We start from the raw sequence: 17510 nt of genomic DNA, 5'->3' as shown, positions 1-17510 counted from the left end.
ATCAACAGTAAGAACAAAATCTCTCAGCAGTTCTTCGTTAGAGAGTGTAGGAGCTATCACCTACCATATCCTATAATTCCAATCACGCCAAGGATGAAAATCCAGAAGAGGACCCCTGCTGTGAACCTCAGGAGCACAAGGAAGAGCAGGCTGACAATCATTGCAATGAACAGACCACTGGAAAGACAGGAGACATGAACATAAGGGAAATAGGCATGAGCATCCCTCCTGCTTGCACATTCTATTTACTACAAAAGGAGGGTCACTCTTTCACATGCTACAGAATGACAGGTCTAAAATTTTATTCTAAACTCCTTCTGAAAGTCTAATGAGTGGGTGAGTGTTTTAAAGTTTGGATACCATCAACTATTGGAAACCAGTCTGTTGGGCGATAAGTTTCTAGGCAGTATGATTACATTTCATAGACACATTTATAAATGATGGGCCAGCTCCTTAGCTGGTGTAAACTGGCATAGCTTCATTGCAGTGACTGTGCTGATTTACACCAGCTGAGGTTCTGAGTCAGTGATGTCTTCAGGCTGTGGATAGGCAAGAGTAGAGAAGTGTCAAACTGGAAAGATGTGTACATGTGTGGTTAGTTTAATTGAGGTTCTTAAATAAGAACATCCTTTTTAAAAAGGGATAGGGATTTTGAATTTGAGAATAAAACACTTCCCTTTCTATCCTTCCAAACAAGTCATGTGTAGTGCATCGGAGCTGGGAAGAAAATGTGCACTAAAAAGAAAGAAGATAAAAGCTGACATTGGCAGTGACCTATCAGCAGTGCAATTGGGAAAAAACAGCTATCCAGTGAGTATCTTCCTTTAGCCTACTCAAATCAGTGGTAAGGCAGTGTGAATTCTGGTTTCATTCGCAGCATGCAAGTCACAGAGGAAAAAAAATAAACAATGATGGCTGTGTAAACCCTTTACTCGCACACAGGTATCTGAGTGTACAGCCAGAGGAGATAACAGCCAGTCTCCTCTTACATATATTCCCAACATGCAGTCAAGTGGGACACACCAGTAAAATATTTCATTTTGTGATGACTTTAGTAGAAGCCGAAACAAAATAAATGATTACGAACCCTGGACTTTGAAGATATACCCACTGAAATACAAAATCCATAACCATTAATTTAGAGTTTATTTAGTGATTGCTCTCTGAAATGTCCCCACTCACCTAGCTGGTTATCAAAGATGTGAGACTGATCAGACTCAGGACCACATGACTGTGATGGGTAAGCCATCTCTTTGGGCTTGTAAACCTAACAACTGTGCAGCAGACAGTGAAAAGGAAAGAGCTACAGCTTGCTTTGGAGATCTCTTCCCCATAACCTGCACGAGGCATTCATAAAGCTCCTCTCTGCCCTGCGTGGTTACTTCCTTTCCAAAATTCACCAGATGACATCTCCTGCTTTCTCACTGAATGGTTCATCATTCAAAAATTTCCTCCTCAAAAATAGCTGGACTATTTGGAGGTTGGGGCCCTGATTTCTGTATGTGGTAAAATGCCCAAATCTCTTGTAGATCTACCACAGGCTGATGTGAGGCTGTAGTTATAGATAACATAGCAGCATAAAGGATTAGCCTCACATTGTGTATAAGATCTATGAAAAGTGCATGATACAAGTATGTGATAAGAGGAGACTCTTGGAGTTTAACAGTAGGATATCAGACGTACACATAAATGAATAGTTCTTTTCCATTCATACCTGGGAAGGTACAAAGTATAGGAGCCAGGAATATCTGTAAATAAACTTACATTAAAATCCAATGCCAGGAACTGGCATAGTCTTCAAAAATTTTCATCCCAACTGATCTTGCATCAAGGACATTATTGATACCACTTAAGCAATACAGAAAAAAAGTTTAGTTTATATGGGATACTACAGATCTTATTTAAGCAGCAAATAGGTCATTAATGTACTAACAAAATATAAGTTATGCCACAAAGCATTTTTAGAACATACCTCTATTTGTAGCATTTGTTTTTTCAGCAAAACAGAGTTTGAAATGTCATTGCCAGTAATAAAGTTACATTACAATGCTGTAGCTCAGGTTTTGTGCATAAACAAACATCAGTTACAGTAATATTTGATTGGGAAGGAAATTCCCCTGAGGGTGGAAGGCCCCCCAAACTGTTAACATTCGTACAGCTCTAGGAAAAAGAATATAATAAAAAGCTCTAAATAACATTAGTATCAGCAGACGCAGTAACTTATTACATCACAAAGATGTCATCAGCTGGTAGTAAGATCTGCCGTAAACCCCCAGAAACCATACAATAGTGGTTCCAATGTTACCAGTACCAAAGACGAAAAACAAAACAAAACAAAAAAAATGCATAGCAAACAGTAAAACAATAACCTGCCCATAGGGGAATTTTTTTTCCTAACCCTAGAATAGTTGCCAACATTAAAACATTTTCCTAGGACAATGCTAGGAAGAAATAAAGCTAGGGCTTTATGATAGCTGGGGACAGCTGGAGTAGGGGGCTTGATAAACTGTGGGGTCTGGAGTCAGCATTGGTGAGGCAAGAGAGGGGGCATTGCTAGGTTTGAGGGAAAGGAAAGGGGGTGCCCTCTGGTCCCAGTCTGAATGGGGACTTGATGGAGGTTGGAGAAGCTGCTCTGAAAGTTCCCTCTTCTCCTAGCTCAGGCCCGGCATGGGAGATGCTAGTTTTTTACCTGGAGAGGTTTGATAGATTCCCACATGCTACCAGTCCCACATCATTGGCTAGGATACCCACTCCTTGGGACAGGTATTAAAAACCAGAGAGCAGACCTTCAGCTGGTGTAAACTGTCATAGCTCCATTGGTGTCAATGAGTATCTGCTCCCAGGACTGTTGGCAGGGATAGCCTTGGTGAGTGGTTTGTCTCCTCAAGCATTAGGATTTATACTCCTTGCTCTGTTTGAAGCTAACCTTCCACAGAGAGAACTAATAAAATAACAAAACTAAGCTGACAATCAGCCACAAACAACACACCTCCAAATTAAATGGAAAAGCACTCTTTAAAAAAAATCCTTTGCTAGTTTCCTCATATAGAATTTTAAAAGCACTTCATTACAATGTCTCACTTGGTTAATTTCAGTCATTTGCTACAACTGATTTTGATTTCTTTTCTACCTATACATTAATTCATTGACCCGGAACATACACAAAAGGTATCACATAAATGAAAAGCACGAGAGGAAGGAAGAACCTACTTTGCAGCTTCCCTGAGATCAGTTACATTTCTTGTTTTCCCTCTTCCATCTTTGAATGTCGTCTGATTTGCCACCGTCAAAATCCCGTTCTTCGTGGAGAAGTCAGGAAAGCATCTTTTAAGAACTGTTAAGTAATGAAAACCGTGGGTAAAAACATATGTTTATTTATCATCAAACTCCACTTTAAAATTATGGTGTTTTGCCATCAAGTTCGTGATTTGCTGTGTGTAAATCATTTCAGATCGGTAGTGAGGCCCAGATCCACAAAGGTATTCCGTCACCTAAACACCAGATCTAGGTGCCTAAGTCCCAGTTTTAGGCACCATTACAATCCAAAAAATCCCCTCTTGCCTGCTGCTTAACCTTGTAGCCTATACTCATTTAGCGCCTAAATTTTCATTGTAAAAGTTCCTTCCCTGCCTAAATTTCTGCCTCTGGCCATGCACACTGCTATCTCCCTGTAGGTGTCCAGACACCTATCTTCCACCTAAGCCCCAGCACAATCCACAAATCAGGTAAAGGTACACCCCCCCCAGCCTATCTCACCCTGGGGGCCCAGTGTGCTCAGAGGCCATCGACCAGACCAGAGAAGGAGGAGGTGGTGCCGCTATCACTGCCCACACCATAACTTCTAGCCCAGAGGTTAGAGCACTCACCTGGGAGGCCCAGGTTCAATTCCCACAGCAGCATGAGGGGAGGAAAGGATTTGAACAGGGATCAGAAAAATGCTTTGACTACTCAGCTAAGCAATATTCTGATGTGGGGCTTTCTCTCAGTCTCTCCTGTTGATGCTGTTCCATAGTGGCTAAATAATTAAACACTCCTTGGAACAAGGGGACTCTGGGATTAGCACTAGAACGCAGTGTATGTATTCAGAGACACAATGCTCCCTTTTTACCCTGCAGAACCTGTAGAGCTATAGAAGGTTAGATCCTAATTAGACTCATCTAAACTCCAAATACAGGGCCATATTATGCCCTTACTGTAGCTATGCTGTTAACCAAAGACAATAGGGTTGCTTGCCCACGTGCATAATTTAGTCTGCAGAGTCCTCATTACTGGGGATGACTCATGAGGCAGAAAGAACCCAGCTTGACCTGATCTCAGGTTGAGTTTTCACAGCTGGAAGATAGAAAAAACCATCTTTATACTTTTATACAGCGTAACATTGATTGGGCCGTTACTGACAGTCAATGCAGAGCCTCATCATGACAACACCAGGATCTCCTTTCAGAGTGAAGCTGCACGTTAACAACATACACACCAATCCTCTGCTGAGACATGTGCAAAAAGTATAACTACTCACAAGGCCTGCTTGGAATGATCATTGAAGGGCAATCTTCATCACGGATCACTTGAGCAACAGACTAAAAGAAAATAAACCCAAAAAGAGGAATTGGAGAATACAATGCAGAACAAATAAAACCCACTCAATCTGAGAAATCTTTACAATCAAGAAAATGTCCCATTTTCCCTCATTTGTGTCTTAATCTTTTGGCATGATTTGACTGGTGCATCTGCCTGACACTCACAGGATGAAAGCAAGAGACCTAACCATCCTTGGACAGTCATGGATCAGGAATAAAATATGCTTCTGGCTTTTCGAATGGTAATAAGATAAAAACAGAAGGCATCAGACCTGCCTATCAACTAATGGTGCTTCGGCAGGTGTTTTTGTCTCTCATAGAAAAAAAAGTTTATTATAACAGAATTAGTACATTTAACTCCAGGCTGATGTTAGAGTTGCTAGGTGCTCTTATTGTGGGAGGAATATTAAGGTATGTTCAAATGCAAACCCATGGTATTTCAAAATGGTCGTCTTATTGCAAAGCTGGAGTAATTCCCTGGCTAAAAAAATTGAGTGAGAAGCTGCAGGTGACTTACTACAGCGCCTGCTGATTCAGACATAAAACTCTCTAGGATGAAGGGGAAATTGTTAGTACTAATCAGAGCTCTCCTTCTCCACTGTGGATCATTGCAGCCTAAACCTATATACTGGAGAAAATTGACTTCTCTGGGTACATTTAAACTGCAATGCAAGCCCAAGCTTAGAGTCAGGCTTGAGCCCAAATCCCGCATTCAGTCTACACACAAATCTATCAGTCTCAGGCTCAGACCTACGGTCTTAAGACCCTGTTGAGGAGGAGGGGCCAAGCCCAGTCAAGCCAGGACCCAGAGTTTGACCCCTTTTACTTTGCAGTATAGATTCAGCCCACCCCCAACCCCAGGTCCTGGGAGTCTGCCAAAAGTATCCCACAATGTCATGGACCAACTTCCTTTCTCCTCTCTATCCCAAGAATCTTCAACTGACTTCAGTGAAAATGGATGCAACCCCCGCTCCACTTGGTGCACTGCAGGTTGGTGAGTCAGCGTTAACCCTTCCATCCACTTCTGACGAACGAGCTGCAATCACGCCATCGGAAAACCTTCTGTGCTTGCAACAGAGGCTGAACAGAAACAGCCTTTTGCATAGCACATTGCTTTATGGTCACAGGAGCACAGCCAGATTTTGGTAAATCTCTGATGAGAGGCCAGCACAACAGTGGGCGTTTGTAAGAGTACCAGGAACGATCATGCATACCAGCAAAGAAACTGGCACTGTAGCAACTTTACTGCACTAGTGACCAGTGCATGGAGTGGACTGAGTGGCTCAAAACTGAGTACGGGAAAACCAGGGACCAGAACTGCACCTCGGGCAACTCACCAAAATCATGCCTGTTTTATGAGGAGTTGGACCAGGTGCTGGGCACTGCTCTGAGCATGGAGCCAATGGTGGTGCACGATGACCTGGTCAGACAGGATGGCTGATGGGGACTGATGGAAGCCAGCAGCAGGTGCTGAGTGAGGACAGTAAAGTCTGTTCCTGAAACCAGCCCCAGAAGAGGTTTTGGAGCTGGAGCAGCAGCACATCCTGGGCCCCATACTCGGAGAAGGTGCTTGATGCCCCGCTCCGACAAACAGCCCACTGCAGAGCATGCACCAGACATAGAAGGGACAGAACCTGTCCCTGAGCGAAGTGAGTTTCTGGCTCCATTTTAATTTTATTAATACAGTAATAGGAGGAATTTCCATTCTATGAACCAATGCAAAAATTACTGGATGTCACGGCTACGAGCATGCATCCTGCTAATGGCAGATTGTATGCCAGTAGCTTGACTCCCATTCAGTCCATTTCAATTAGAGACAGTCCATGCAGTCCATAGGTGACAAAATCAATTGTGCCAAATTCAACTTGGGTTTGAATTTTTGTCCAGAAACATGCCGGGGGGCAGAGGAGGAAAGCTGTGAAGTTCTGTGTGTTTGCTTGCAGCCATAACAGGGTAAGCCATGTGGAAGCTGACTCAGGATCCTACTGATTCCCTCATGGATTCTGACTCAATCCTGGGTGCTGACAGCTGCAAACTTTTCTTGAAGCAGGAATTCCAGACAGGTAGTCACATTTCAGGGCAGGACATATTTTCCAGGGCTATCTTGGTAGCCAGCTAGCCCACTCCACTCATACATGTGCTGTTCAGTCACTATACATTTGAATGCTTTGGCTGCATCCACTGTGTTTCCAATGGGATTTCAATCTGCCAAAAGCACATTCAGCAACCATTCTAGACCTGCTGACAGTGTAATTAAACCATCTTTTCCAAAGTGGACAGTGCACCATGGTCAAAGGGCTAGAGCGGCACATTTTGGGAGGGTGCTAGGGAGTCTGGTATACGCATGGTTTGACTCAGGTCTGTGCAGTGGAGTGTGGATGCCAGAGCCATAGGTTTACGCCCAAGTTGGAAAATTCTTAAGGTAGGGTTAACAGTCAGTGTAGATGTTCAAGCCCTGGGTTCTCTAAACCAGGGTCAGCTGACTTGAGTCCCACAAATCCTGGGCTTACACTGCAATGTAGACATACCCTATAGCACCAAAATCCACAGCATGGAAGTCTGCAGTTATTTTCCACTGAACTGAGCCTTCAGTAATCGCTTAAAGATTTGTGGATTTTGTCTGGTTAGCAGATCTTAACTCTTGACAATCTCAGAGCTGAAATACACTTACAGAAGAGCTCCTCTTTGAGATAATTTGGCATAGCTCCATTGATTTTGATGGAGTTAGACCGATTTATGCACACTAAGGATCATCTATTGTTAAAAGCAGAATGTATCCCATCTACATTTATGTATGTATATATACGTACCTTCCAAGGCTTATTAAAACCAGGTTTGCAGAACTGCCTGTAGTACTCCCAATAACTTTTGTTATGTCTGTAGGAACCTTGCATGTCTATGTATGTTGCAAACCTGTCTGGGCACTTTGAGACACAAAGCTGTAAGGAAAGAAAAAATGCATAATGATACACTGGAAAAAAACAAAACAAAACAAAAGACAAACAACCCCCCCACCCCACAAAAAACCCACTCATTCTATCAAAACAGCAAAACAAAAAAATGGCCATCTATAAAAGTGCCCTGTTTTATCAGATTGTCTGGAGCAATGCTTACTGTAGCATTTAGAAAGGGACAGTCATTTGTCTATTGCTAGAATCTCTAGATAAACACTTTTTAAAGCTTTTGATCGACCATTTCAAATCTCTCCCCAAGTTCTGGATCTCTCAACTGCTCTGCCTCCATATGGCTTGGTGATCTCCATACATTCTGATATACATGTACAGTTTTAAGTTTGTTTTTTAAAAATTTTTATTGAACATACACAGGAAAAAATCCTCAAAAAGGCCTTGATCTAACCCCCTAAGCACAGACAGCTGTGTATGTGAATATGCTGGTGCGGCAGCACAAGACGTGGCACGGCACAAGACACTGGCCAAATGAAGGGGGCATTTGTACTAAATTAAAGCTGTAAATTGCCCTTTACCCATGTCAGAGTTCCCACAGGTATCAAACAAGTCAGGTGCACATGCCAAGGGCAAAATTCACATCTCCCCAACTAAAGCCAAAGTAAGCAAGATGTGTGTGAGAAACTAAGAGCTGGGAGAAAGAAAAGGAGTACTAGTGGCACCTTGGAGACTAACCAATTTATTTGAGCATAAGCTTTCATGAGCTACAGCTCACTTCTGGGAATGACTGGATCCACCCACGGGTAGGCTGCTATTCAGATTCATGTATGGAGTAGTGGTTGCTGCTCCAGCACACACTCTAAGCAGGCCTTCCTGACCACTGGGTCCATGATTATGCTCTGCCCTCCTCAATGTTCCTGTGAGCCCACCACTGTAGCATAGAATGGCTGCAGAGAGACTGCACCCCCTGCAAAGCTACCCTCTGTGGACCCTTTCTCTTTAGAAAGGCTTGTCATAGAAGGAAGTTAATTTCCCCTAAAGGGCATAGCATACAAGTGCCCTAAGCAATTATTTCACATCATGAACATGTGAGGGAATGTCCATTGAAAGGGATCTTATGCCATAGGCCAGGACCTGGTGGGTGCAAGAGTCTAGTGGACAAGCCATGGATCAGGGAATGAGGGAATTTGAATTCTATCCTTGTTCGGACAATGAATCGCTGTCTGCACATCACTTACTATAACCTCAGCTTCCCCCTCTGTAAAACTGGCACTGATATTTGCTATGCATGGGTGTTGCAAGGCAACATTTAAACATGGTCTGTACAGGCCTCTAAAATCCATAGTACTGGCAAGGCCTGTCAGTGGCAGCAGAAGTAGGAACAGATCTCAGGACTGCGCTCACTCAGGTAAATGATCTGGCTTGGGAGACCACCACAACCTCCTCTAAAAGTCACAGTGTGAAGTATCAAGCCAAAGTGGTTCTTCAGCATTTTCACAACAGCCGTTAAAACCTTTAATCTGAATTATCATCCAAAGACTAGAAAAGGTCAAAAACCGCTCCAGTTTTACAGATCTGTTGTGAACCTGAAAATAGATAAATTAAAACACAACCTGTTTGTGACGAATATTCCATCTTGCTTGCCTCACATTAGTGATTACTTGATTACAGCACGAGTCCCAATCCGAGAGTGCATTGCACAACAGCAGTAGCATTGACCTATATATTTCTTAACATTATGCAGTGTTCCCTGTAACATAAGAGGCTGCCGCACAGTGTGCTAGGTAACAAAGTCAAGACCACAGCAGCACAAATCAACACAGAGATTCATTTAATATTCTACCAAAGTGACAGGACCAGACTATATTACTTGGTTTACACTAGAAATTAATGCTGGTGTAACTACATCGCTCAGGGATTTTCCACACCCCTGAGCAATGTAGTTATACTGACCTAATCCCCAGTGTAGACAGTGCTATGGCAACAGAAGGGCTTTTGCCATCGGCATAGCTACCTCTTGGGGAGGTGGAGTACCTACAATGATGTGAGAAGCTCTCCCATCTGCATAGGTAGCATCTTCACGAAGCGCTGCAGTGGAACAGCTGCAGTGCTGTAAGTGTTGACAAACCCTCAGTCTCTGTCTACACAAGCTATGTATGCCTCTCTTCTACTGGGACCTTCTGATCATCCCTTCTTGTCAACTGTTGAGAATAGGTCACTTCCACCTTAACTGAATTGGCTCGTTAGCACTGACCCCCGACTTGGTAAGGCAACTCCCATCTTTTTGTGTGCTGTGTATTTATACCTGCCTATTGTATTTTCCACTCCATGCATCTGATGAAGTGGGTTTTAGCCCAAGAAAGCTTATGCCCAAATAAATGTGTTAGTCTATAAGGTGCCACAAGGACTCCTCCTTGTTTTTGCCAAACCAAAGGGTTACTTAACATTAAACAATCACGTTGACCACTACCAATTCCTCAGAAGGCATGTAACATGTCTGGACAAACAAACACTATTGTCAGTAGTAAACAAGAAAATATGCATTTTTTTAAACATGGCTGGTTTGGAAAAATCTGTGTGCCAGTCAAAATGATTTTCTGAAATATGGCTATAATAACGTGCACTAACTACATTGCTGCACAGTCACTCGTGCTATATTCATGACGGACAATTAACCAAATCCAGTCACACTCACATTGGGAATTTTTTCAACCCTAAATCCAAAACAAACAGTTCTATGCATTTCTATTTATTTTCTCCTGCCCTTCGTTAACAATATACACTGAATCCACTACACTGTATACTCCACGACACATGTATACCACACTGTATACACGCTATACACACACTGCGCTTTACAATATGATCAAACTATAAAACATTCTACAAAATGCCACTAGTCGATCAAATAACTTCTGTCAAGTTTTAAGCAGCAATAAACAAGAGGCAGAGAGAATGTTTTCTCTCTGTATTTCACTTACCTGTGTTGTAGGGCACTGTAGGTTTATTAGCACTATTGGGCTGGCACATTTCAGAATGTTGAAGTAAAACAAAATGGTCTTGTTCCTATAGAGAAATAGGAATAAAAACAACTATTTTAATATGTACAGATGTGTATATACTATGTTTATGACCAATAGTACTTGCATGAAGTTACTACCAGCACACAGCAAGCTGTACCAGCTGACATTTTTATGTTAATCAGAAGGTGGCGCCAAAAATCAAACAAGAGTGTTTTGTTGCTCAAAACCTGAAGCAGCTGCCTGGGAAAACAGAAACACAGCACTTGAAAGGGATTCTCACAAACCCAAGTACTGGTCAGAAGTAAGGGCGAGATTGTGGCTGGCAGTGCATGAGGGGGAAGGGAAAAGAAGGGGAAAAAGCCTTCTGATCTTCACCCTTACGCCGGGGCCAGGCACAATGTGGTCAGGGCATGCAGCTACTGCAGTAGACTTGCATCAGCATCAGTGGAGAATAGAGCTGGTGGGAACATTTTCATTCCAATGTGGAATGAAAACAAATTTTGAAATCTCAAAAGTTGCTATGAAACGGAATTGTCGCCCTGCGGTCAGCTCTAGTGGAGACCTCCTCCAAGGGAGCAGGTATGGACAAGGCCATGGTCCCGCCCCCTCCACACTAGGCAGCAAAGTTAGCTGGGTGTGAGAGGACTGCATGCTGCAGCCTTGCAAAACGTAATGGCAAATCCCCTGCAGCATGCAATTCCAACAGATCCCCCATTGCAACACAGCTATCTCCCACCTCACTGCATGGCTTTAGCCTTCAAGGCCCACTCTGGCCCATAACACGTAAGTGTTGCAAACGGTAACTCCCTGTGCAGTTGGGAGTAGCTCAACTGGCCTAACAGTTTAAAAGGTCAGGATGTTTTCACTCACACACGTTCAGTCATGTACTAGTTAAGGAAATAGTTACACACTCCTTGCAAATATAACTCCCAATCCTTAACTGTTATTTCTTCAAATCAACAGAGTAACATTTTGGGCTGAAATATCCCAGCTCTTTAAGAGTTCCCTGGGAGTATGTACCCTTTGTGAGCTACTCAGCACAGCCCATGTCATTAACACATTGTTTTACTCTCATGTTGATGTGTTCGATGGCTGCTGACATTAACAGGAGACAACAAAGATTAAACGTGTATGGCAGAGGAAAGTGGCCACATAGCAACAGAGAAAGAGAGAGAACACACACAATGGACAACAGAAAATGGGGTGAATGCAAAAGAAGCCTTCTGCTTCCCCCAAGGGGCGGGAAGCCCCCAGCCACCAATGTCACTACCTGTTTCTGCTTACCTAAGCCCTACAGTGGGTCGTGTGTGTATATGTGTGAGAGAGAGAGTGAGAGTGAGAGTGTGTCCAGATCCTACTTCCCTACTGCTTTGCACAGGTCCACCAAAGGGTTGGCGCCCGGCCCAGTTGCCTCTCCTGATCCGCCAAGGACTCTGGGGCAATTCCTCCCGACAGTTCTGCCTCCCTGTGCAGGGGAAGGTGGAACTCTTCTGGCCACTTCTCTGCAGCTCTCTCCAGCTCCATGCAGGAATCTGCAAGAGCAAGTGGCACAGACTACCTCCAGACTTCTCCTCTGCTCCCTTCCCTGCCTTGGGAGAGGACACTGTCTTGGGCGTTCCTCCACACCACTCCCTATCCCCATGCAAGGGGCCTGGTGGAAGCCCCTCCAGCTGTGGCTCTGGACACTTGCTTCCTCAGTTCCATCCCTGCAAGCTGAATGGGAAGAGGAAAAAGAGGCAGCAGAAGAGTTGTATCAGCTGTGGGCTTTTGGTTGCTGCTTGCATGGAACTGGATTTAATATCAGTTATAATTAAGTGAGGGGTGTTTTAATGCAGACTTTAGAAAAAGGAAAACCTTTCCTGTAATGTGGTTTCATGGCTCCAGCTTCGGTTTTCATAGAAATAATGTTTCGACACATAAAGCTCTTTTCATCTGCAAGTACCTCACAGATACTAACAGATTAACTAACCCACGCAGCTCCCCAGATGAGCTAGGAATTGCCACCCACGTTTAAGAGACTGGAAAATAAAGTTGGGTTGAGACACTAGACCAAGGCCAAAGAGGGATTCAGCATCAGAGCTGTCTGTCTCCCAAACCTGAGCTCAGACCACACATCCTCTCTCTAGTAGCATAAAGACAGCAGGTAGCTAGCAGCAGACACTGAGACCTTGCTCTTGTTATTTTCAGCTGCTGTTTGGTACTTAGCACCTGCTGAGCAGGAAATGCTGGTTTGTACAGAGTGAGAAGCAGTCTGCCATGCTTTTGGTTATTCCTCCCCAGAGATGAACATAATGATTTCTCAGAGGACATATTAGTTAAATATCCTAATTTGAGCAGTCAAAACCAGTGGCAGTTAATCAGAGTCTTCACCTCTTACAAAGACACTTTAAAATATGGCTCTCTTTGCACTTAATGGCACAAGCCATATTTTATAATAGTATTTTACTATTCAGTCTCCATACTATGCAAACAGCTGCATTACAGTAATAACTCAGGTCTAAATTTCCACTAATCAACTGAGCTTTTCAGAAACCTTAATTGGAATAAATACAGTAAGGTGGGGGTGGAGGTTGCTTCTTCTGAAGCCTCCCAACTGAATTCCCAGGAGGCAGAGGGCTGATGCCTCGTTTCTCATGTAAGCCTCATGAGAAATAAGCCAGATGATTGCTCTGAGTACTCACTCATTTATGGTGTCCTTCTGGCCACAGAACTGCCCATAGCTGTCAGTCGGATAGACCACCTTCCTGGGGTCACCATGTACCCAAGCTAAAAACATATAAAGAGAGAGACAGATCTTTTAACACCATATTCCAAGTGTCCAGCAGTAGCCTGCTAATAGTTCACTTTCTCTAGCAATTAAAATGCACCACCTGTCATGTACTATTTTAACCTCTCCCAATAGCTACTGAAGATAATTGATTTTCCTTAAACAGTAGATTTCTTAATGAAAAATTAAATAAAATATGGATGGATCAGTGAGACAGTAAAACATTTCTCTTTTTTCCTTCAAGACACACACGTCTGGGTGGTGGCCAGAATATGAGGTAATGCACTTAGAAAATAATGGTTATTAAAAGGAGAAAGAGGAGGCATTGCAAAAGCTTTGTTGGCTTAAAGCCACACTGTGCCATGGAGCTAAACCTCACAGACCAAACTGAGCCTTTGATTATACCCACAACCTCACTGAAACAAACGGGGTTACATGGGTGTGCGAAAAGGCAAGATTTGGTGATGACAATCTAGTGGACATCGAATCCCATTAAGAAGGGATGCAAACCCCCATTTCAGGATATAAAACCGTGTGCTCAGCCCTCAGCGCTGTGGCTGGCTATGCTGATTTGTTCAGTACATAGAAGCAGAGACACAACTGTACGAGTACAGAACCTCAGCCTGAACCGGAGGATGCTCCTTCTATTCCTTCCTCAACTTCAGGCGAGGATTTCTTGCTCCTGAAAAATCTCATTTTCTCAAACTGTTTATTTCCATTAGCACAATCCGTTCCCATTCAGGACCTAGTACACCACTAGGAAAATCATCATTAGTATAATTTTTTTCTAAGCTATAGAGGTCAGACCTGACTAATCTTCACAACTCTCCAGTAAGCTCTGAATAATTTTGACTGCCCTTAGCTATCACAATTTCTATCTATATCCTCCCCATAACAAAATAATCAGAACTTCACCTCACATTCTAAATATTACCTTACAAGTGCAGGATGGTGCCAGCATATTAGCCCACACAGTATGCCCTAGATCTGGCTTACTAATACAACTGCTGCAAAATGTGGATGGCTTTGGTTTTATTAAGTGTGATCATTTCCTAGTCTTTTCTTTTCTCTGGAGCATGTAGAAAAGGCAATAGCCATTACGATTATGTTTAGCCCCTAATTTCCACCTCTCAGAGTGTACACTGAATGTCAGAAGCCACTTTAGGCCCTGATCTATACAAATTACTTTGAACTTGTTTCTCTATAATTGCCCCACTTTTCTGTTGATTTTGTGGTGCTAAATTTAGTCACACTAGAAATTAAATCTTCCTTCAGGTCATTGCAGGGGCACTTAGATACAACGGTGATGGGTGGAATGGAGAGACAACCTCTGCAAATCACAGAACAGTAGATGTAATACTTATCCTTGCAGACTATGGGCTAGATCTGCAATATACCCTCCATTGACTTTAATATAGCTGCACCGCTGTATACCAACTCAGAATTTGCTATGTATCTTTCACCCTAAATCGTTTTATTTTTCTGGCACTCTTGATTTCTGGATCTTATGCTAGTTTCTAAATTCATTTTAATATGTCTCAATTACACCATGTTTTCTAGTTTGTAAAATAATCTGCTAGTTGGTCTCAAATATTTTCTAGCCATTCAAATAAATTCTGTCTATTTTCTCCCTTATCTATTAAGACCTGGATTCTGCAATGTACAAAAATTCTGCACCGGTGAGAAGTCCCATTGACTTCACTCAGTAATGTTTAACCTAATCTATCAGACATGATCTTCCTTATATGAATCCATATAGTCAGTCTTTACTACATAAGATATATGTACATTTGGTTTATGAAATAATCTAAATTTTGAGTGAGTGGTCTCTTTCTGTGTTATATTGTATGCCTTCCTCCTAATATTTTCCTGCATCTCATGCAGTTAAAGGACAAGGCCAAATGGATCCGTTTCTCTGCTGACACCAAATGGGTTTAATCCCTTATTTGTATGCTCTTAGATGGATTTTCTTATCAACCTTTCCACCACCAAAAATTACTTTATAAAAGTATTTGAAAATTACTAAAAGAAACCATTTGTTCCCTTCTTGACTATTTTCCCTCACACTAGCATAGCAGGAGGCAGCATGGATAAAGCCTGTCAAATCAGATTCAAAGTAGTGCTGAGATTTCAGTAGCAAAACTTCTTCTGCGTTGTATAGATAATTTGGAATTATCTGCTACTGCCAAAAATATCCCCTTCCTAGGTAGGATATTTTATCTGCAATTATTCCCCCCTCCACACACACACAAACACACACAATTGGAAAAAAAAAGACAAAAATTGCAGTATAACTTTGCTAATCATCTCAGAACACCATTTACACACAGAGAAATCAACCCTCTCCCCATTGCTCAGCAAAGACCAGAATGCTGTAAAGAGGCTGCCTGTGATATCAGGGACTGGGTGAAAGCCCAGAAGTCTACACAGCAATGAAACAGCCCCGCAGTCAACTGGCATAGGCCAGCCCACAGGTTTTTGTTTGCTGTGTAGACATATCCAGAATTTCCTGTGCCTAGTGGCCCATGAGGCAACCCATTTCCCCACTGCTGTCTGTCCAAAAGCAAAATGTTTGACTCCATCATAAATGGTCTCTGTGATGGCAGTTCGCTTTTTGACCATCCTGCAACAGATCATTCTTTGTCCTCCTTGCCATAAGGCCCTTTCTTACTTTTACAAAGCATTGATTCATAGATTCCAAGGCCAGATCACCATTGTGATCATCTATCCTGACCTCCTGTATAACACAGGATAGAGAACTTACCCCAAATAATTCCTAGAGCAGAGCTCTGACACAAATATCTGGTCCTGATTTAAAAATTTCCAGTAATGGAGAATCCACCACGATCCCTAGTAAATTGTTCCAATGGTTAATTACCCTTACTGTTAAAAATGTGCATCTTATTTCCAGTGTCAATTTTTCTAGCTTCAACTTCCAGCCACTGGATCATGTTGCACCTCTATGTGCTACAATGAAGAGACCATTATAAAATATTTCTTCTCCAGGCAGATGTTTATAAACTGTGATCAACTCACCCATACATGAGCTCCTTGAGTCTATCACTACATGCCTGTTCCCTAATCCTTCAATCCTCGTGGCTCTTCTCTTAACCATCTCTACTTTATCAAGATCCTTTTTGAATTGTGGACATGAGAACTGGACACAGTAGTCATCACAGTAGTGCCAAATATAGATGTAAAATAACCTCTCTATTTCTATGTGAGATTCCCATTTACGCATCCAAAGATTGCATCTTTTGGCCACAGTGTCATACTGGGAGCTCATGTTCAGATGATTATCCACCACAACCCCCAAATCTTTTTCAAAGTCACTGTTTCCTAGGATAGAATCTCCTATCCTGTAAGCATGGCCTACATTTTTTGTTTCTAGTAGTATACGTTTATATTCAGCTGTATCAAAGCAGTTTTTTGCTTGCTTGCACCCAGCTAAGCAATCCAGAAGGCTCTGTATCAGTGACCTGTCCTCTTCATTATTTGCATCTCCCTATTTTTTGTGTCATCTGCAAATTTCATCAGTGAGAATTTTATGTCTTCTAATTAAGCTTGCAGATGACAAAAATTGGATACTTGTATGCACTGAAACATCATTGGCAATACAATTATATACAGATAAACAAAGTACATTTTGTTATGTATTATCCTTACTGTTTTATCATTTCTCATTATCCAATGCCCACTGAAGTCACTGGAATGACTCTCACTGGTTTCACTGGGTTTCGATTAGGCCCTTAACTCACTAATTCTCCAAATGTGATCCTTTGCAATGGGCTTCCGGGGCATTAGTGGGAATTAGTGAGGTACTAGTGCTGGACATTTTGCTCATACTTTTGTTTTTGTGAAGTATTCTGAACAGTATTTCCAGTTTTTGGGGACTCTTGTCCAGTTGCCTTCATCCAGTGGCCCATACCTACTGATTCTTGGTTGTAGCTTTCCTACAAGTCTGAGGCCTCAGTCATATTGAGGCACTAAACCAGTGTTGGATGAACCTGGTTTAAAAAATACAGTAAACGAGCTTTTCTATGTCAACACTTGCTCTCATCCACTTTACTGGGATCAAAAGTGAGCCCCTTATCTAGAAAGCAGCTTTAGAGAACAGATTTATCTGGGTTTGCTGTAAAATTGGTTTCCTTTAGTTTGAAATCATATCTGCTAGGTGGAAGTAGGGAAAGTACATCTCAACTAATTTTCAGAGAGAAACCGAGAAGAATTGGTCTGT

General features: G+C 42.4%; 1 protein-coding gene across 13 annotated transcripts in view; it reads right to left on the bottom strand.

Annotated features, from left to right (window-relative positions):
* The window catches only part of SLC44A5 (solute carrier family 44 member 5), a 183419-nt gene that overhangs the window by 31388 nt on the left and 134521 nt on the right, over positions 1-17510 (bottom strand). For all 13 annotated transcript variants that reach the window (XM_073357319.2, XM_073357326.2, XM_073357321.2 and 10 more), the window contains 7 exons: positions 13188-13272; positions 10465-10549; positions 7388-7516; positions 4517-4577; positions 3211-3334; positions 1765-1848; positions 65-177 (listed from right to left, as the gene is read on the bottom strand). In XM_073357319.2, coding sequence (XP_073213420.1) covers positions 65-177; positions 1765-1848; positions 3211-3334; positions 4517-4577; positions 7388-7516; positions 10465-10549; positions 13188-13272 — 681 coding nt within the window. The remainder of the gene's footprint in view (positions 1-64; positions 178-1764; positions 1849-3210; positions 3335-4516; positions 4578-7387; positions 7517-10464; positions 10550-13187; positions 13273-17510) is intronic.

This window comes from Lepidochelys kempii, chromosome 8 (assembly GCF_965140285.1).
Source record: "Lepidochelys kempii isolate rLepKem1 chromosome 8, rLepKem1.hap1, whole genome shotgun sequence".
NCBI classification, from domain to species: domain Eukaryota; kingdom Metazoa; phylum Chordata; order Testudines; family Cheloniidae; genus Lepidochelys; species Lepidochelys kempii.
The sequence above is the reverse complement of the archived record's forward strand: the minus strand, read 5'-3'. Positions and strand labels throughout refer to the sequence as shown.